The sequence below is a fragment of the Anabrus simplex genome, chromosome 11, assembly GCF_040414725.1.
Source record: "Anabrus simplex isolate iqAnaSimp1 chromosome 11, ASM4041472v1, whole genome shotgun sequence".
Taxonomy (NCBI): Eukaryota; Metazoa; Arthropoda; class Insecta; order Orthoptera; family Tettigoniidae; genus Anabrus; species Anabrus simplex.
In genome coordinates, this window is record NC_090275.1 from 859,696 (window position 1) to 873,533 (window position 13,838).

General features: G+C 38.5%; 1 protein-coding gene across 1 annotated transcript in view; it reads right to left on the reverse strand.

Annotated features, from left to right (window-relative positions):
• Positions 1-758: 758 nt before the first annotated feature.
• The window catches only part of Setd3 (SET domain containing 3), a 275,592-nt gene continuing 262,512 nt past the window's right edge, over positions 759-13,838 (reverse strand). The window contains exon 10 of the mRNA XM_067155272.2: positions 759-7,119. Coding sequence (XP_067011373.2) covers positions 6,988-7,119 — 132 coding nt within the window. The 3' untranslated portion in view covers positions 759-6,987. The remainder of the gene's footprint in view (positions 7,120-13,838) is intronic.

Consider the following 13,838-nt stretch of genomic DNA (forward strand, 5'->3'; position numbering starts at 1 on the left):
TGCAGGGGCTATACCTTAATTAAGGCCACAGCCACTTCCTTCCCATTCTTAGGCCTTTCCTATCCCATCGTTGCCATAAGACCTATCTGTGTCTGATGTAAAGCAAATAGCAAAAAAAGCACAATTTTCTTTGAATGAATAAATATCAGAAAATAAAACTGTTTATATTGAGCGCAGTATAAATCAATCTGGAATGTCTTGAAAACATCAGTTTTATTGTTGTTGCAGTTATAAAGTTTTATTTTAAATAATCTACCCTAATCAACACTTTGCTGAATAGAGGAGGAATGCTCCCTCCTTTCCCTGCAAGGTGTGTCCACTCTCACTGTGACGTATGCCTCAACATTTCCGTGTTGATTTCAGGATCTTACAGCTTAAAATGGCAACTAAATTCTAGTACATTGCTTTCTTATGGTCCCCTCATCCACTCCTTGTAAGCAACGGAGTTCCTAACTGTCTGGAACTTTCTGAATTCAATAATGAAGATGAGAACGTCATAATCACAAGCAATGATGAGACCTGGATACGAAAATGCAATCATCATAGACCAAAGAAAGCACGGCAGGTCAGATCGAACTTGAAAGTCAATGTAGTTGTTGCCAGCAAACTTGTGGAGAGAACTCCTGGACTACTCACCTGACCTAGATGTGTCACAGGCAGATCTAAGAGTGGTGTACTTTGTAGGAGACAAAGCTGCAGGTCGTTAAGTCCATAGGGTTGCTGCAAGAGAGGAATGTGAGAGAACAAAACTCAGCGTGTAAAACACAAAATAATATATTTCAATATGTTTGACTGATACATATAACATGTTTGGCCTCAATGAAAGTGCATCAAGTTCTTGCTCACAATTGTTTCAAACTGTCAAAGTTGAAAGAGATATAGAGTGAAGTTCTCGAGAGTAAATAGAGAACATGTGTTGACACCGAGGTGTCACATTCATTCGTCTTCTCCCTCTTAACGTTTTTGGACCTGGGCTAATCCCTGTGGAAATTGGTACCTTACAACCTTAATTTTATTGTATTCGCCTTGCCGCCTTCCCCTACCACTTCTGGTTTTATTATTAACTACTACTCCGAGCTGGCGCTTCAGTTTGTGTGACGATCCGATCTAAGAAGGGCTCCTTGTACGTACTGACATCTGTGCAGAGAGCTTGAACTACGATGCTCCACTCCTTGACCAATGAGAGCTCGTCTCGGAGAGAACGTTGCCTTGTTGAGCCTTGGCCAAGGCGAGAGAGTCATTCTTGTGCTTGCGTCTAGTTGAAGATGGACGCGCTTTGCATGTGTCTCGTGAAGGTGGAGATTTCACCTGGAGCAATGGACTTCGGCTGAGGAAAACTGTGAGAGGGCTCCTTCTCTCACGCCCTCAGTTCCTTTTTTTCGTGGTTTTCATCTCGGGAGTGTCACCAGGGTGTATATCTTAATTTTTTCCTACATCATGTACTGTACGTAAGAAAAAAATGGCGCTTCGCCTTATCTTCAATAATGGATTTGCTTCGCTTCTTCGTGTACTGGAACTGTTTTAAAAATTAACTAGAATGTTTAGGTGTTTGGAACTCTAAATTGAATTTTTGGTTCTTCAACTCAAAAAAAAAAAAATCATTAAATATGAACATAATTCGGGTTCATTGTAACTGTTTGGTTCATGGCTTTGTGAGTGTACTGGAGTGTACTTATACTTGGGGTGAAACTAAATTTATTAATTTATTTTCTATATACATTGAGCATTTGGAATAACATGTTATATTTTGTTGAAACGGTGTCAAAGCACCCCGTAAGGTAAAGGTTGAATCATACGAGTTCCGACCAAGAGGAAGGAAATTTTATTTAAGTTTCTTGATCTTATGTTAATTTTCTGGGATCCTCGTTTTTTTTCTTTCTCGTTGAATTATGTTTTTCTCCTTGTTGTTCGGGCTTGTTTCCATGGTTACCTATTTACACTCAAATTCACGGCCTTCATTGCCATGGCGACTGGTTATTGTTCATTGTTAAAAATAAAAAGAAAAGAAGGTTGGAAGAAGGCATGATGATTATTTCTGGTGACCTGTGATATTACTAGCTCGTGTGGCGTTCCCATTTTGATATCAATTTCCCCTTGCCTTAATGCAATTTTGATACTGTGGTTGCAGTATTGTATTTTATTTTCCACTGATTTGCTCCTTGAATGAAGCGTAGTACTGATTATTTGATCTGTGCTGTTGAAGTTTCTTCCTGTTGGGCTGAACTCCGTGGTTCAGGTTGCACCTTTTAAAATATTATTAACGAACAAATTTATCTCAATTTTCCTTTTTCATCTAGTGTTTGAGGCCTCTTAGATTTTACTTGACTTAGGTCGAATCGATCCTTTTGAGTAATGTTAAATAACTGTTAATCATTTTATCTTAATTTAACTTTTGCATTTATTCATTTTCCTGTGTTGACGCTTTCGTTGTTTTAGATTTCAATTTAACTTCTCATTAATAAATCATTTTATTTTTCTTAAAGTAAAGGTGTTCTTTCTTTCATTTCTTTCGTGTTCTGATGTCCAGTACAGTGATTAATTTTATTATCCATGGCTTGTTGTGACACTTCTCCACTTGTTAAGGTAAGTTTTTCTTTCTTTCTTTCTTTCTTTCTTGTTGTTTGTGTGGAGTGTATAGTGTCTGATTGGGCTTCCACTTATTTCTTATGAACTGTGGCAGTAGTGTAACTGCTAGTTCATACTTTGGGCTGGCCGTTATGGTTGTAGTTGCGGTGTTTGACAATGTAACGGGGCAGTGTGATCTGTGCTTTTTATATGTTCCTTTTGTATTATTACAATTTTAGTTTTCACAAATCAAAGACAGTTTCCTCTATAACCTACGCCATTTAACCCTACACACCAGTACATGCTCATCTTGACAATTTGTTATGTGGGAACTTCATGACTCCCAGTGCACTAAACAGCCAAGCACCAAAAGAAGCTCTATTTACATACATTCACAAATAGCAAATGAACTGTAGTTATATCAAAAATACTTCCTGCTACATTTTGTACAACAGAGCATGGGAGATCTTTACAAAAGCCACATAATAAAGAGTAAAAATACAATATTTACACACCATAGAATAACTAGGGCAAGCAATTTCTTCTTTATTAATAACACAGTGCATGCCTTCTCTGATCTAGGTCTTGCATACTGTCTCGACAAGAGTGGAGACTGTCTTTAGTCAGTTTGTGGATTTCCTGAGTACAGTAAGCAGGTGTGCAATCATTTGAATAATAAAATTAGTGCTGGGAAAAGAAAATGCAAAGTTTTAACAATCCAGCAGAAATTAGTGCAATTTGTAACGAATTAGGAATTGCCAAAAGTACAGTAAATGATCTGCCACCTGGGCGACTGCCCTAAATGCACATCAGTAGTGATTGATTGAAGGCAAATGGTAAAATCCAGTCAACAGAAATGAAATTCATCACAAATATGAATTTTAAAAATGAGCACCGCAATTGAAAATCTCTCCAAAATTATGGTACTCGGGTGGAATCTCAAAAAGAAATGAAATCATCAATAACAATTTATGCCTGTCCTTTATAGAAAGGTGTCATAAAAGAACCGAAAACATCAAACTGGTATTATTTATTAAAAAACTGGAAAGGGTGGCAAGATCAAACCAGTGATGGATGGCTTGCCTTCTGGAAAAATGGCATGGCATACACATGGTAGACAGTTATGGTAAAAGACTACCAGCAGATCCCAGCATTGCACAGGAGTTCAAGAATATATATATATATTTTTTAAAAGACCTTCATCTGGATCTAGTGTACACTTCTTATCCTGCACGACGTTTGGCTGTCCCGTAAGTTCCTCGCTTGAGTACAAGAAATAGGGACCATATAGAAACAGCAATTTAGGTCAGTATCTAACGGTGTCAAACTACTGCTCCCCTCATGCCCCCTGTAACACCGCCAGCCGATGTGTGGAGTCGGAAGAAAAAACACCATTGCAATCTATGAACATAACATCTGACTAAGGGTCCACTCTCGAGCTGATGTCCACTGTATAGTAATTCATTCAGATTATCTACCCTCACAAAACACACAAAGTCCAGTAAAAGTTGTTTTAAAAAACTGAAAATTATTAATGTACAAAAACGTTCAAAATGCAATTATACAATTTCTTTTCAAGATTCTATATAATTATTTCCATTTGCCTCAATAAAGTACATAAATAAATTTAACCAATTGTTTTCAAGACAGAGAAATAAAATAAAACATGTCACATTTAACTTTACAGACCCATTTCTCAGATGTTGGTTTTCTTGAAAGTGGTGTAAACAAGTTGCTCCAACTCGGCAATCAAAGAATTCCGAGGCAACCCTGGAGAAGTAATGGACAAAGCAAAGCGCGCAATATTTACAGCAATACATGGATATGAGTCCAATAAAATCAATTTGCAAAAGGAATTGGAAGTTGTTCCACAAGTTCAAAGAACTGAACTATCTCAAGAGATTCATTTCCTATTATATTTTGAACTGCCTGTAGGGTTATAATCAGGTCAAAATGTTTTTAAATTACATCAGGCCAGTAAACAATTACAAGAACAATTACAAAATGGTTGAATAAGACCTTTGATCAATTTCATAGCATTAGGCATTTCCTCACGAGAATTCCAGTTACAGTTGCGTTACAGCATAGCCTTTGTGATAGGAGAAAGAAATCTATTTTGAACATACTCCTCAGTGATGCGAACCCATTGGTCATGCAGTCGAAGGTCTTCATGAACCCTTTTCTCATTACAAAGTGTGGAGGCAGGTAATGTTCCTTACATAATTTGGTAAATGAAATTCAGCCTGTATCTGAACCAGCCATGTTTCTTACTTGTACAAGATTCAAAAGGAGCCTTACATACAACTTACAACAATCAGCAGGTTTTAAAATATCATGATGACAAAAATAACCTTACAAAAGACACTAACAAGTATCTGTTAATACATTTCGTTAGTAATACCTATGCACCAATTGTCTTTCCTCCACAGTTACATTCCTCCTAAAATACATTTATTTTCTACTTTAAAACTTCAAAATAAATTTCCCTTCTTTCTGAGAATAAGTCTGTCAGGATTACTGGTATTACCACATTTCCTTGCTTACAAGATACCATTCTTTCCTATTTTTAAACTCCCCAAAAATTAGGGGGTGGGGGTGGTCTTAAATGTGCATATTTAAAAAAAATCACAATAGCAAATCTATTTACACATAATATACTTCAAAATACATCGTAAAACAATTAATTAAATATTCCAGTTTAAAATGCTATTATGAACCATTACATACCAATGTTTCAAGTGAATAATCTACCAAACTTCTGGTCTGAGGTAACCAAGCATCCAGCACACACACTTCTCGTTACACCATGTCTGCTATCAAAAGTTGGTGGAGTTTGTTGACAGCAGTCCAGAACACTAACATTTCCTCATCTATTTCTGCATATATTGCTGATTTGGTACTTTCTTTGAGATTTCACTGATATGTCAACATATTTGGTTGCAACAGTGAATTCACAACTTGCATATCATTCCTGATTTTAATTAAATGTTATCTTTTTATAATGAATCAGTGTCCACAGACTGAAAAACCTTACACTTCTGGAGACAAATAAGAATTTAGTAGCGTCTTGGAACCCAAATGACACATTCTGGGTGAAACACTGGACATGCACAGGCCTAACATCCCAGAAGCCAAAGAAGACTCAGTTTAAAGCTTGTTCTCTGTCCAAACAGATTTCACTGGTGGTCGATAGTGACACAGACTGCAGGGAAGAAGGTTGAGCTACTTGTAGCGGCATGGAACAGCCTAAAACACTCCCTTCACTGGCAATGGAGTAGCAGAACTTAATGTGCAAAATTTATCTCCTGAGGTATTTAAATAACAGCTGACATAATTTTAAAAAATGAATTATTAGCAGAATAATCTGTTAATACATTAAGTTCATTTCTTAACGATTCTCTACCAGTTTCTCCTTGAAGATAGTAATGATATGACAGTTGTTTTAATGATACCCTTTCTATGTACCAAATCAAAATCTGGGTTTCAATCCCACAGTCGGCATCCATGAAGAGGGTTTTCTGTGGTTTCCCATTTTCACACCAGCCAAATGCTGGGGCTGTACCTTAATTAAGGCCAAGACCGCTTCCTTCCCATTTGTAGCACTTTCCTATCCCATCGTCGCCATAAGACATATCTTTGTCGGTGCGACGTAAAACAAATTGGACATTATAAATTTTCCAGCTAACTTATTCTTGGTTGCCTGCGTTTCGCCCTCATGTGCTAAGTTGGGCTCGTCAGTTGGGACTTAGTACACCTCCCAAGACGCAAGGCTAGTGCATACCGTGGAGGCCACTGCATAGGCTACTTGAAGCCACCAGCAGTGCCAATGCACTATGAGAGCTATGTCTCATTTCCAAAAATTGATGCCTGCCTGGCCATCAGATGATATAGATGTTGATTCCCATAGGGAACTTTAAATATTTGTCCTGAATGAGTAAATTTATAATACCAATATAATGGTCCGTTATTGGACATTATAAATTTTCCAGCTAACTCATTCTTGGTTGCCTGCGTTTTGCCCTCGTGTGCTAAGTACTCATTCAGGACAAATATTTAAAGTTCCCTATGGGGATCAACATCTATATCACGTAAAACAAATTGTAAAAAAAAAAAAAAAGAATTAAAAAATCATGATCTGGATAGATTGTGTACTCTCCCTAGCCTCTAGCATACAGCTTGCTATTGCTAGCCTTGTGTGAAAGAGGGCAGATCTGAGAAACTATGTGGACAATGCTAGCCATTTTACTTCACTCCTCATATGCAAGTAAATAAAAGTACCACTTCACAAATTTATGTTTACAGTCTCACTGACTAGAAGAATGCCTGTTGTTATGAAACTAAACCACGATCAATCAAATAAATACATAAATAAATAATGAATGAATACAATGAAGCATTCAATGATCTTGTCAACGACACGCATCAGGGCCGGACGTGCTGCTCTACGTACTCCAGTGCTCTCTTAAAGATCAGCTTCTCTGAGATGCGCATCTGAATGGCTAAGCGCTGACAAGGACTCGCCACTGAAGTGCTGGTTAGCAGCTCCTTGTCAACCTGTAACAGAGAAACCTGTGAAGGAACATGTAGGAACCTCGTCTGCCTCATAGTACATCTATCTGGGCAGTATTCATCTCAGTTGCTCTTTCTATTTCAAAATGGTCCAAAGCCTCAGTGCCAGTGATTTTTCCATAACTTTATAAACCTGCAGTCTTGTGAGCTCATTGATTATCCTGAGTGTTAAGCTCTAGTGCCTGGGACTGCTTCAGTACTTTTTTTAATGTTTACTTTTAGGATACATATTTTCTGTTTGAAGAGAATTTTTGTAGATATTTTTATTGTGACTGTTACCGTGTTTTAGTGGTAGGTAGAGGAGAAAGAAGGTGCGGGCGTGAACGGGTCTCAAGCTACGGAAGAGAAACTAAGTAAAATTTAACCAGGTTATATTTTCTTTTCAAAATTAAGTAACAACAAATAGAACAGGTACTTAGTAGCAGAAACACGATTTGAAATATACAACTTACACGGTTACCCCCTTCGGGGCTTCAAGAATCAGATACATAAGTCTTGAGCAATGAGCCCCAACTTTACAATATAAACCATTCAACAAAGGGGCCGAAAACCCCCAATCATGCCAGAAACACCAGTTTCCAATTACATCGAAAAAGCCTCCTTGAGGCAGAAACCACAACTTTCAAGAAAGGGTTACTTCCCCTTAAAATACAAGCCTATCACAGGCCACTCAGAATTCTACCTTTAAGCTGTCCTCCAAGGACATATACACAGGGGTAAAATACCCAATCTACTGAGGTCTATTAAATGAAAAGCAGGTTAATTGAATGACCTCTAAAACAATTTGAGAGGAGGCGAACTTGCAATCCTAATACATTTTGATTTTAAAACCTACTTTGGCACTAGGCCGTTATTACAAGGGCTAATCCCATACTACAGAGGTGACTTAATAGCAATTTACATTACATTACGGAAGAATTGGTTGAGAGAATAAGTTCACCTCAAGACAATGTGAGTGGGAAATCGAGAGGGTTAAGCACTCTCTATCCCGATATGTCGTTTTAAAATAGAATAGATACCAGTTGTTTTTACATTTTAGGAAAAGGTTACATGGTTGAACGCTTAGAACCCGCCCCGAAAGTTAAACTGCTGAGCAAGAAAAGAAAGAATTTATTAATCGGCCATTACCTTATTGTTGACCGCCGCCGAGGAAAGAGGCGCTTCCCGCCTCCTGCTATGTACTTAACACACTGAAAGATGGAACAGAAGTGGCCCAGAGACCCTAAAATCAGCAGTTTATATACTCTCGCGGAAGTTTCTAGGCGTTAGGGGAATGAAAACACCCGCCCACAATGTTTTTATTGGATAGGACCCCGCAACAGATACAAGTTGGGGGAAGATACACTAGATTGGTCAGAAATTACTAAAAGAAATTCGGGATTGGATAAATCTAAAACAAGGGGAAAAAGAGGGGTATACAGCCAACTTAAACAATAACAGAAAGAAATTTAACAAAACCCAAACTTTTGAAATAAAAATTTCTCCAACAAAATAGTTCTTTGACTCCGCACTAGGGTGCACTATTGTTGATCTTCAGTAGTGTCCTCTAGAAGAGAAAGTTCACACTTCTTACTTCAAGCGAAACAAAAACACATCAAAAGTGACACAGTTCAAAAACTCAAAATTTTCCACGTGGTGACATCTTCTGAGAAGGTAGAGAATTAATAGAGTAGATAAAGTTCAACCTTCCTCCAGAAGAGGAGTTTCAACTGGCGCAACTTTTAAATAAACGGTGTAGAGGTGTACCGCCCGGTACAGTGACGTTGACTGATAGGTTATGAATTTTTTGTAGATTTAGATATATTGTTATGTGTATAACTTCAAGTTTTAATTTGAGACTATTTAGTTTGGCATTAAAGTATTTTCTTGTGGCACACTACATTGCCTGGGAAGTAATTGATCCTTTCAAACAACCAATAAAGGGGATTTGCCTATTTTATTCCTGTGTTCAGAAACCTAGGCTTTTGAGATATAAATCCATTTTAGGGTCTTTTAGCTATATTTCATTGGTTTTATTGTGCCTATAAATGTCTATTTCATGGGTTTGTGCCTATTTGGAGTATAATTGCCTATTTGATGCCTTTTGACTGTATTTTTAAAAAGCCGATTTTCTTCCAGTGCTAGTGCTATATGGTAGCTAGTGTGCTCAACAGAATTATGTTTTTTATCAATATCTGTTTACCCCACGAACAAAAATGAGAATTCTCAGTAGTCACCAACAGCAGAAACAAGGAACAATTTGATCTTGAAGCTTCAAACCCTCCAACCTCCTAAGACATATGCGAGAACCAGTCAACGTCGAACTATGTTGCACAACCCATATGCCCTGTACCTCCCTTTCGATGCGAACTAGTGTACGCGTACGCTTTATGTTCAGAACGTGTTGTGATTTATTGTGAAGAAGAAGTTTGTTTGCAGCAATGCCCAAAGAAAAATCAAAGTCCTACTGGCTGAAGCAGCGGATCACAGGGGATCCCAATTTCACTACGGATGGAAGGGTAGTCTGTCAAGCTTGCTGTAAGGAGGTAAGTTCGTTTGTTCCTTTTATCTTTATTGTGATTGAGAACTATGATCACATTTCATCGCAGCATATATAGGCCTATTAATTTATGTATTGTGGCAAGTTGTTTTGCTGCAATGCTGTATTAGTCATGAACTTTCAATAATTTATATTGCTAAAATGTAAATAATTATTAAATTGCTGAACAAGGATTTAGAACTCCGGCGGTCGCTTGTCACAGAATGGATGAAAATTAAATCGGCATTTTCAATTGTGATTTATTTCCTATGAAAATAGAGAGATTTACCACTGAAGTGTAACTTTTAAAACTCCCTTTAAAAATCGTGAATCCTTTTACACTTCCGCTAAGCCTTCACGAAACACAAGTTACAGATCCAATGTAGCCCGGCTAGGACGATGCCACAGCGTGTTTTACGAGGTTGCCAAAACTATCTTTACAAGACCAGGCCAGCGAAAAGACCGTCGGTCTGGACTGGTGAGGTCCGGTTAGTAACCGTTGTGCTTGGGGGGGGGGGGGGAACAAAGAGAGTATGACGGGCATAAGCTCCCAGGTTAACAAGCCTCTAGAATCCCCTCAAGAGTCTTGCTAAATTGTGACAAAAATAAGGTTATGCGTGCATGTCACAACAATTTCAAATTACGCAGTTTTGAATTTTCAACGTGGGTGGCGGCCTTGTGGGCACAAACTTTGTAGGATCTATTGCAGACAACTGAAAATAGTCTCCGTGACATCTGACCTGGCTGACCAAAGCCAGTGAATAGAAACAAAATGTTCACAAATCTGAGATTTATAGTGCCTCCGTTTTCAATCTTCTATATAAGTAAGAATACTTGGTGGCAAGCATAAAGGACGGATCTCTCCTCTACGCTACTCCGGTATCATTTCACGTCTTTTTTATTGTATTTTTCACCCAATAAACTCGACACGATATTGCCAAATTATAACAAAATCCCTGAGGACATAGTGTACTTCCATGTAAACTACTAATTCCCTTGTTCCTACTTAAAAGTAGAATAGTCTTTTTTTATGAAACAAATGCATTATTGCCAATCAGTCCAACTGTAGAAATTGTAATTTATGTCAATTTTATTATTTTTCAGATCAAATGTGAGAAAAATGCCACAAAGATCAACTTAGGAATACTGCGACGCATCTGATACGAGTACAGAAATACGCATCAACGCAGCCTTTCTATCAATCCAGTTTGGGAAGCGACCAACAACTATTTTTTTCACACCTATGCTCTGTAATGTTGGGAGCTAATATGCCCCTGCATAAACCAGAACATCTTCAAATTTCAACAAGCTGGAGAAGTTGGAGAAGAGTGGAATGCCCCTGGTGGGATCATTTAGGATTGTGGAAGAAGTCGGGGGAAGTTTCGACCGAACCTCTGAGAAGGCAGCCGCTGTCAGTGAAATAAAACCAGATGAAGTGACTTCATTGAAGTTTTGTCCAATCACTTCATCTGATGTTGAGAGAACTTTCTCTCAGTACAAAAACATTGTGCAAGAGAGGAGAACAAGATTGTTACCGGAAAACACTGAAACGTTGCTTGTAAATTCCTTTTATAGTAATTGAGTGTGTTATTAAATTATAAGTAATTTTTAATGCCTATTTTGTTGCCTATTTTACATGTTAGTGCCTATTTAAATACCTATTTTGGCTAATTTAAGAGCCTGTATGCCTGCCTATTTTAACAGTTTTAGTGCCTATAATTTCCATCTCTAGTTATGACGCACGTCACTGGGACTGTCACCAATCCGCCTCGGTACCCAGAAAACTTCTCTCATTCTGAACATTTCCTTTTTTCATCCCTTCTGAACCCCCACGCCAATGGAGGCTGAACTTGGAATTAAACGGTATCCAGATCGACAAAGTTCATCTCAGCGACCCTGAAAACTGTGGATTCAATACTAATATTGGTCGTTTGAAGTTTACTCGAGAGCTACGCCTACATCCATAATTTTGGTCATTTTGGACATTCTTTTTCACCCCTTCTCAACCTCCATTCTAACTGGGGCTGACACAACATCCAGAGTGTCACAGTTCCTGTCAGTGACACCGAAAACTATGGATTTTACACTAATATTGGTCTTTTTTGCTTATTTTAGACATATTCTTTTTCACCCTCCTGTCGATGGGACTTAAATGACATGTGAAGTGTCACTATTCACCTCAGCGACCCCAAAAATGATGAATCCCACAGAAGTCACATCTGTACAAATTTAGGTTGACAGCTCCATAATCTTGCAACTGTAGAATCCTTGAGCTGACGTTGCCATGGTTATGGCTGTTCGTTTCTGTACCAGATTCCTAGAGCAATGGTAGTGTGGTGGCAATATCTCATAATGGTTGGTTTTAGGGCCTTACCAAGTTTTGTTCTTCGCATCGTGACGCTTAAAATAAGCTTTGTCTCGTACTTATATGACAAATTTGATATTTTGCCTATGTTAGCCTATGTTAATGTGGCGAAGGGCCTAAATCTAGGGAATGGAGAGAGGGCTAAAAGGTAAGTATAAAAAAATTTGGTTCAGACTGGTGGAACAGTATGGATTTGTATAAGGAACAGACAGACAGACAGACAGACAGACAGACAGACAGACAGACAGACAGACAGACAGACAGACAGACAGACAGACAGACAGATAGATAATGTATATTTCATTTTTCCAGGCACACCACTGTGTGGACCAACACAGCTCCAGAAGAATGGCAGACTCTCTTTAGTCTTCAACACCCACCACCTGGTTTTAACACGTTGAGTGCCATGCGACCCCATTTGGGTACGTGATAGTAGTCAAGTTTTTGAACTTCACGTCCCCATACGGGGTCGTACGTTCGTTCTAACTCGAGAACTGTGCGAACCCATTTGGGTGCGCAGTAAGTATGTGTTTCGAAGATCTATAAAGTCTCTTCCTGCCATCTGATGGTCGTCTATTTAAGTGCGTGCGTAGTCCACCTTCCATTCCTGAATTCCTGTTTTGGCGCGACCCCATATGGGTACGTCAAAGTGATTTGTAGGGTGACAAAGTCATTGTCTATCTAGCGCACGGATTGTTTATGTAAGTGTGCAGAGCTGAGAGTTTCCTTTTCTTTTTTAAGTCGTTATGAGTAAATCGAACAGTAAGAGATTTAGTGCAGATAGTCTGGACGATATATTGAACAAATCGGACAATGATGATGTAGACTAAGTATGTAGTTACAGTGATTTTGAACCCAGTACAGAGCAAATAGCGATCTCTCACGTTCATCCACACTGATGTTACTGTCTTCAGCATACGTATCCCCACTGTAATCCGGGTTTCTATGCCAGCTGTTGCAAAAATTATGACCGTCTTCAACAATATAGTCACTGGTTTCCCATGTTGCACAATCATCGCTGCTAGGTTCTCTTACTCAAATTAAAATTTATACAAACAAAATTATATACTTGTTCAGTATTACTTAACTACTAATTCTTCTTATAATATTATTCTGTTACATCCTAATTTACCAAATTCACATGATTTTCATTACCTTATATAAGTATATTCTATACGGAAATTTCCTAACCTAAAATCGGAAGATCGTCATTTACAAACATTTCCTGACCTAAAATCGGGGATCGTACGTTTTTACGGCTCCAGTCTTAACAAGCTAATACTTCTCTCATAATCAACAGCATTTAACGCGTCCCTGCAAAGGAAAAGGTAAATATTACCGAGGTTCGTGTCAGTAACTACAGTATAAGTACGACCCCATATGGGGGCGCATGTACGTGTACAGTTCGTAATGATCAATACGACCCCATATGGGGTCGCAATATTTTACCTAATATACATAATAATTTAACCTAATATATCATAAATACATCCTCATTTCAGCGATCATTTGATTGGTTAAGCCTGTGAACGTTTTGGCACCAGGGAGTAACTTGATGTTATTAGCTCACGGCACTAGACGGCAATCCTATGAAAATCGGTCTGGCACTCAACGTGTTAATCTCCCCAGAAGAACTTGGGTTCTTCTCAACAGAGTCCGTACCAATCATGGACGATGTGGGTCATTGTTGCTTATGTGGGGTATGCGCTCCTCCGAGTGCGACTGTAGTGAGAAGAAACAGACCATCCGTCATAGTCACTGAATGTCCAAGGAGGTCATATTCCGGTCAGCTGAAGGAGTTTGTGTGTGCTTCTGACGGGG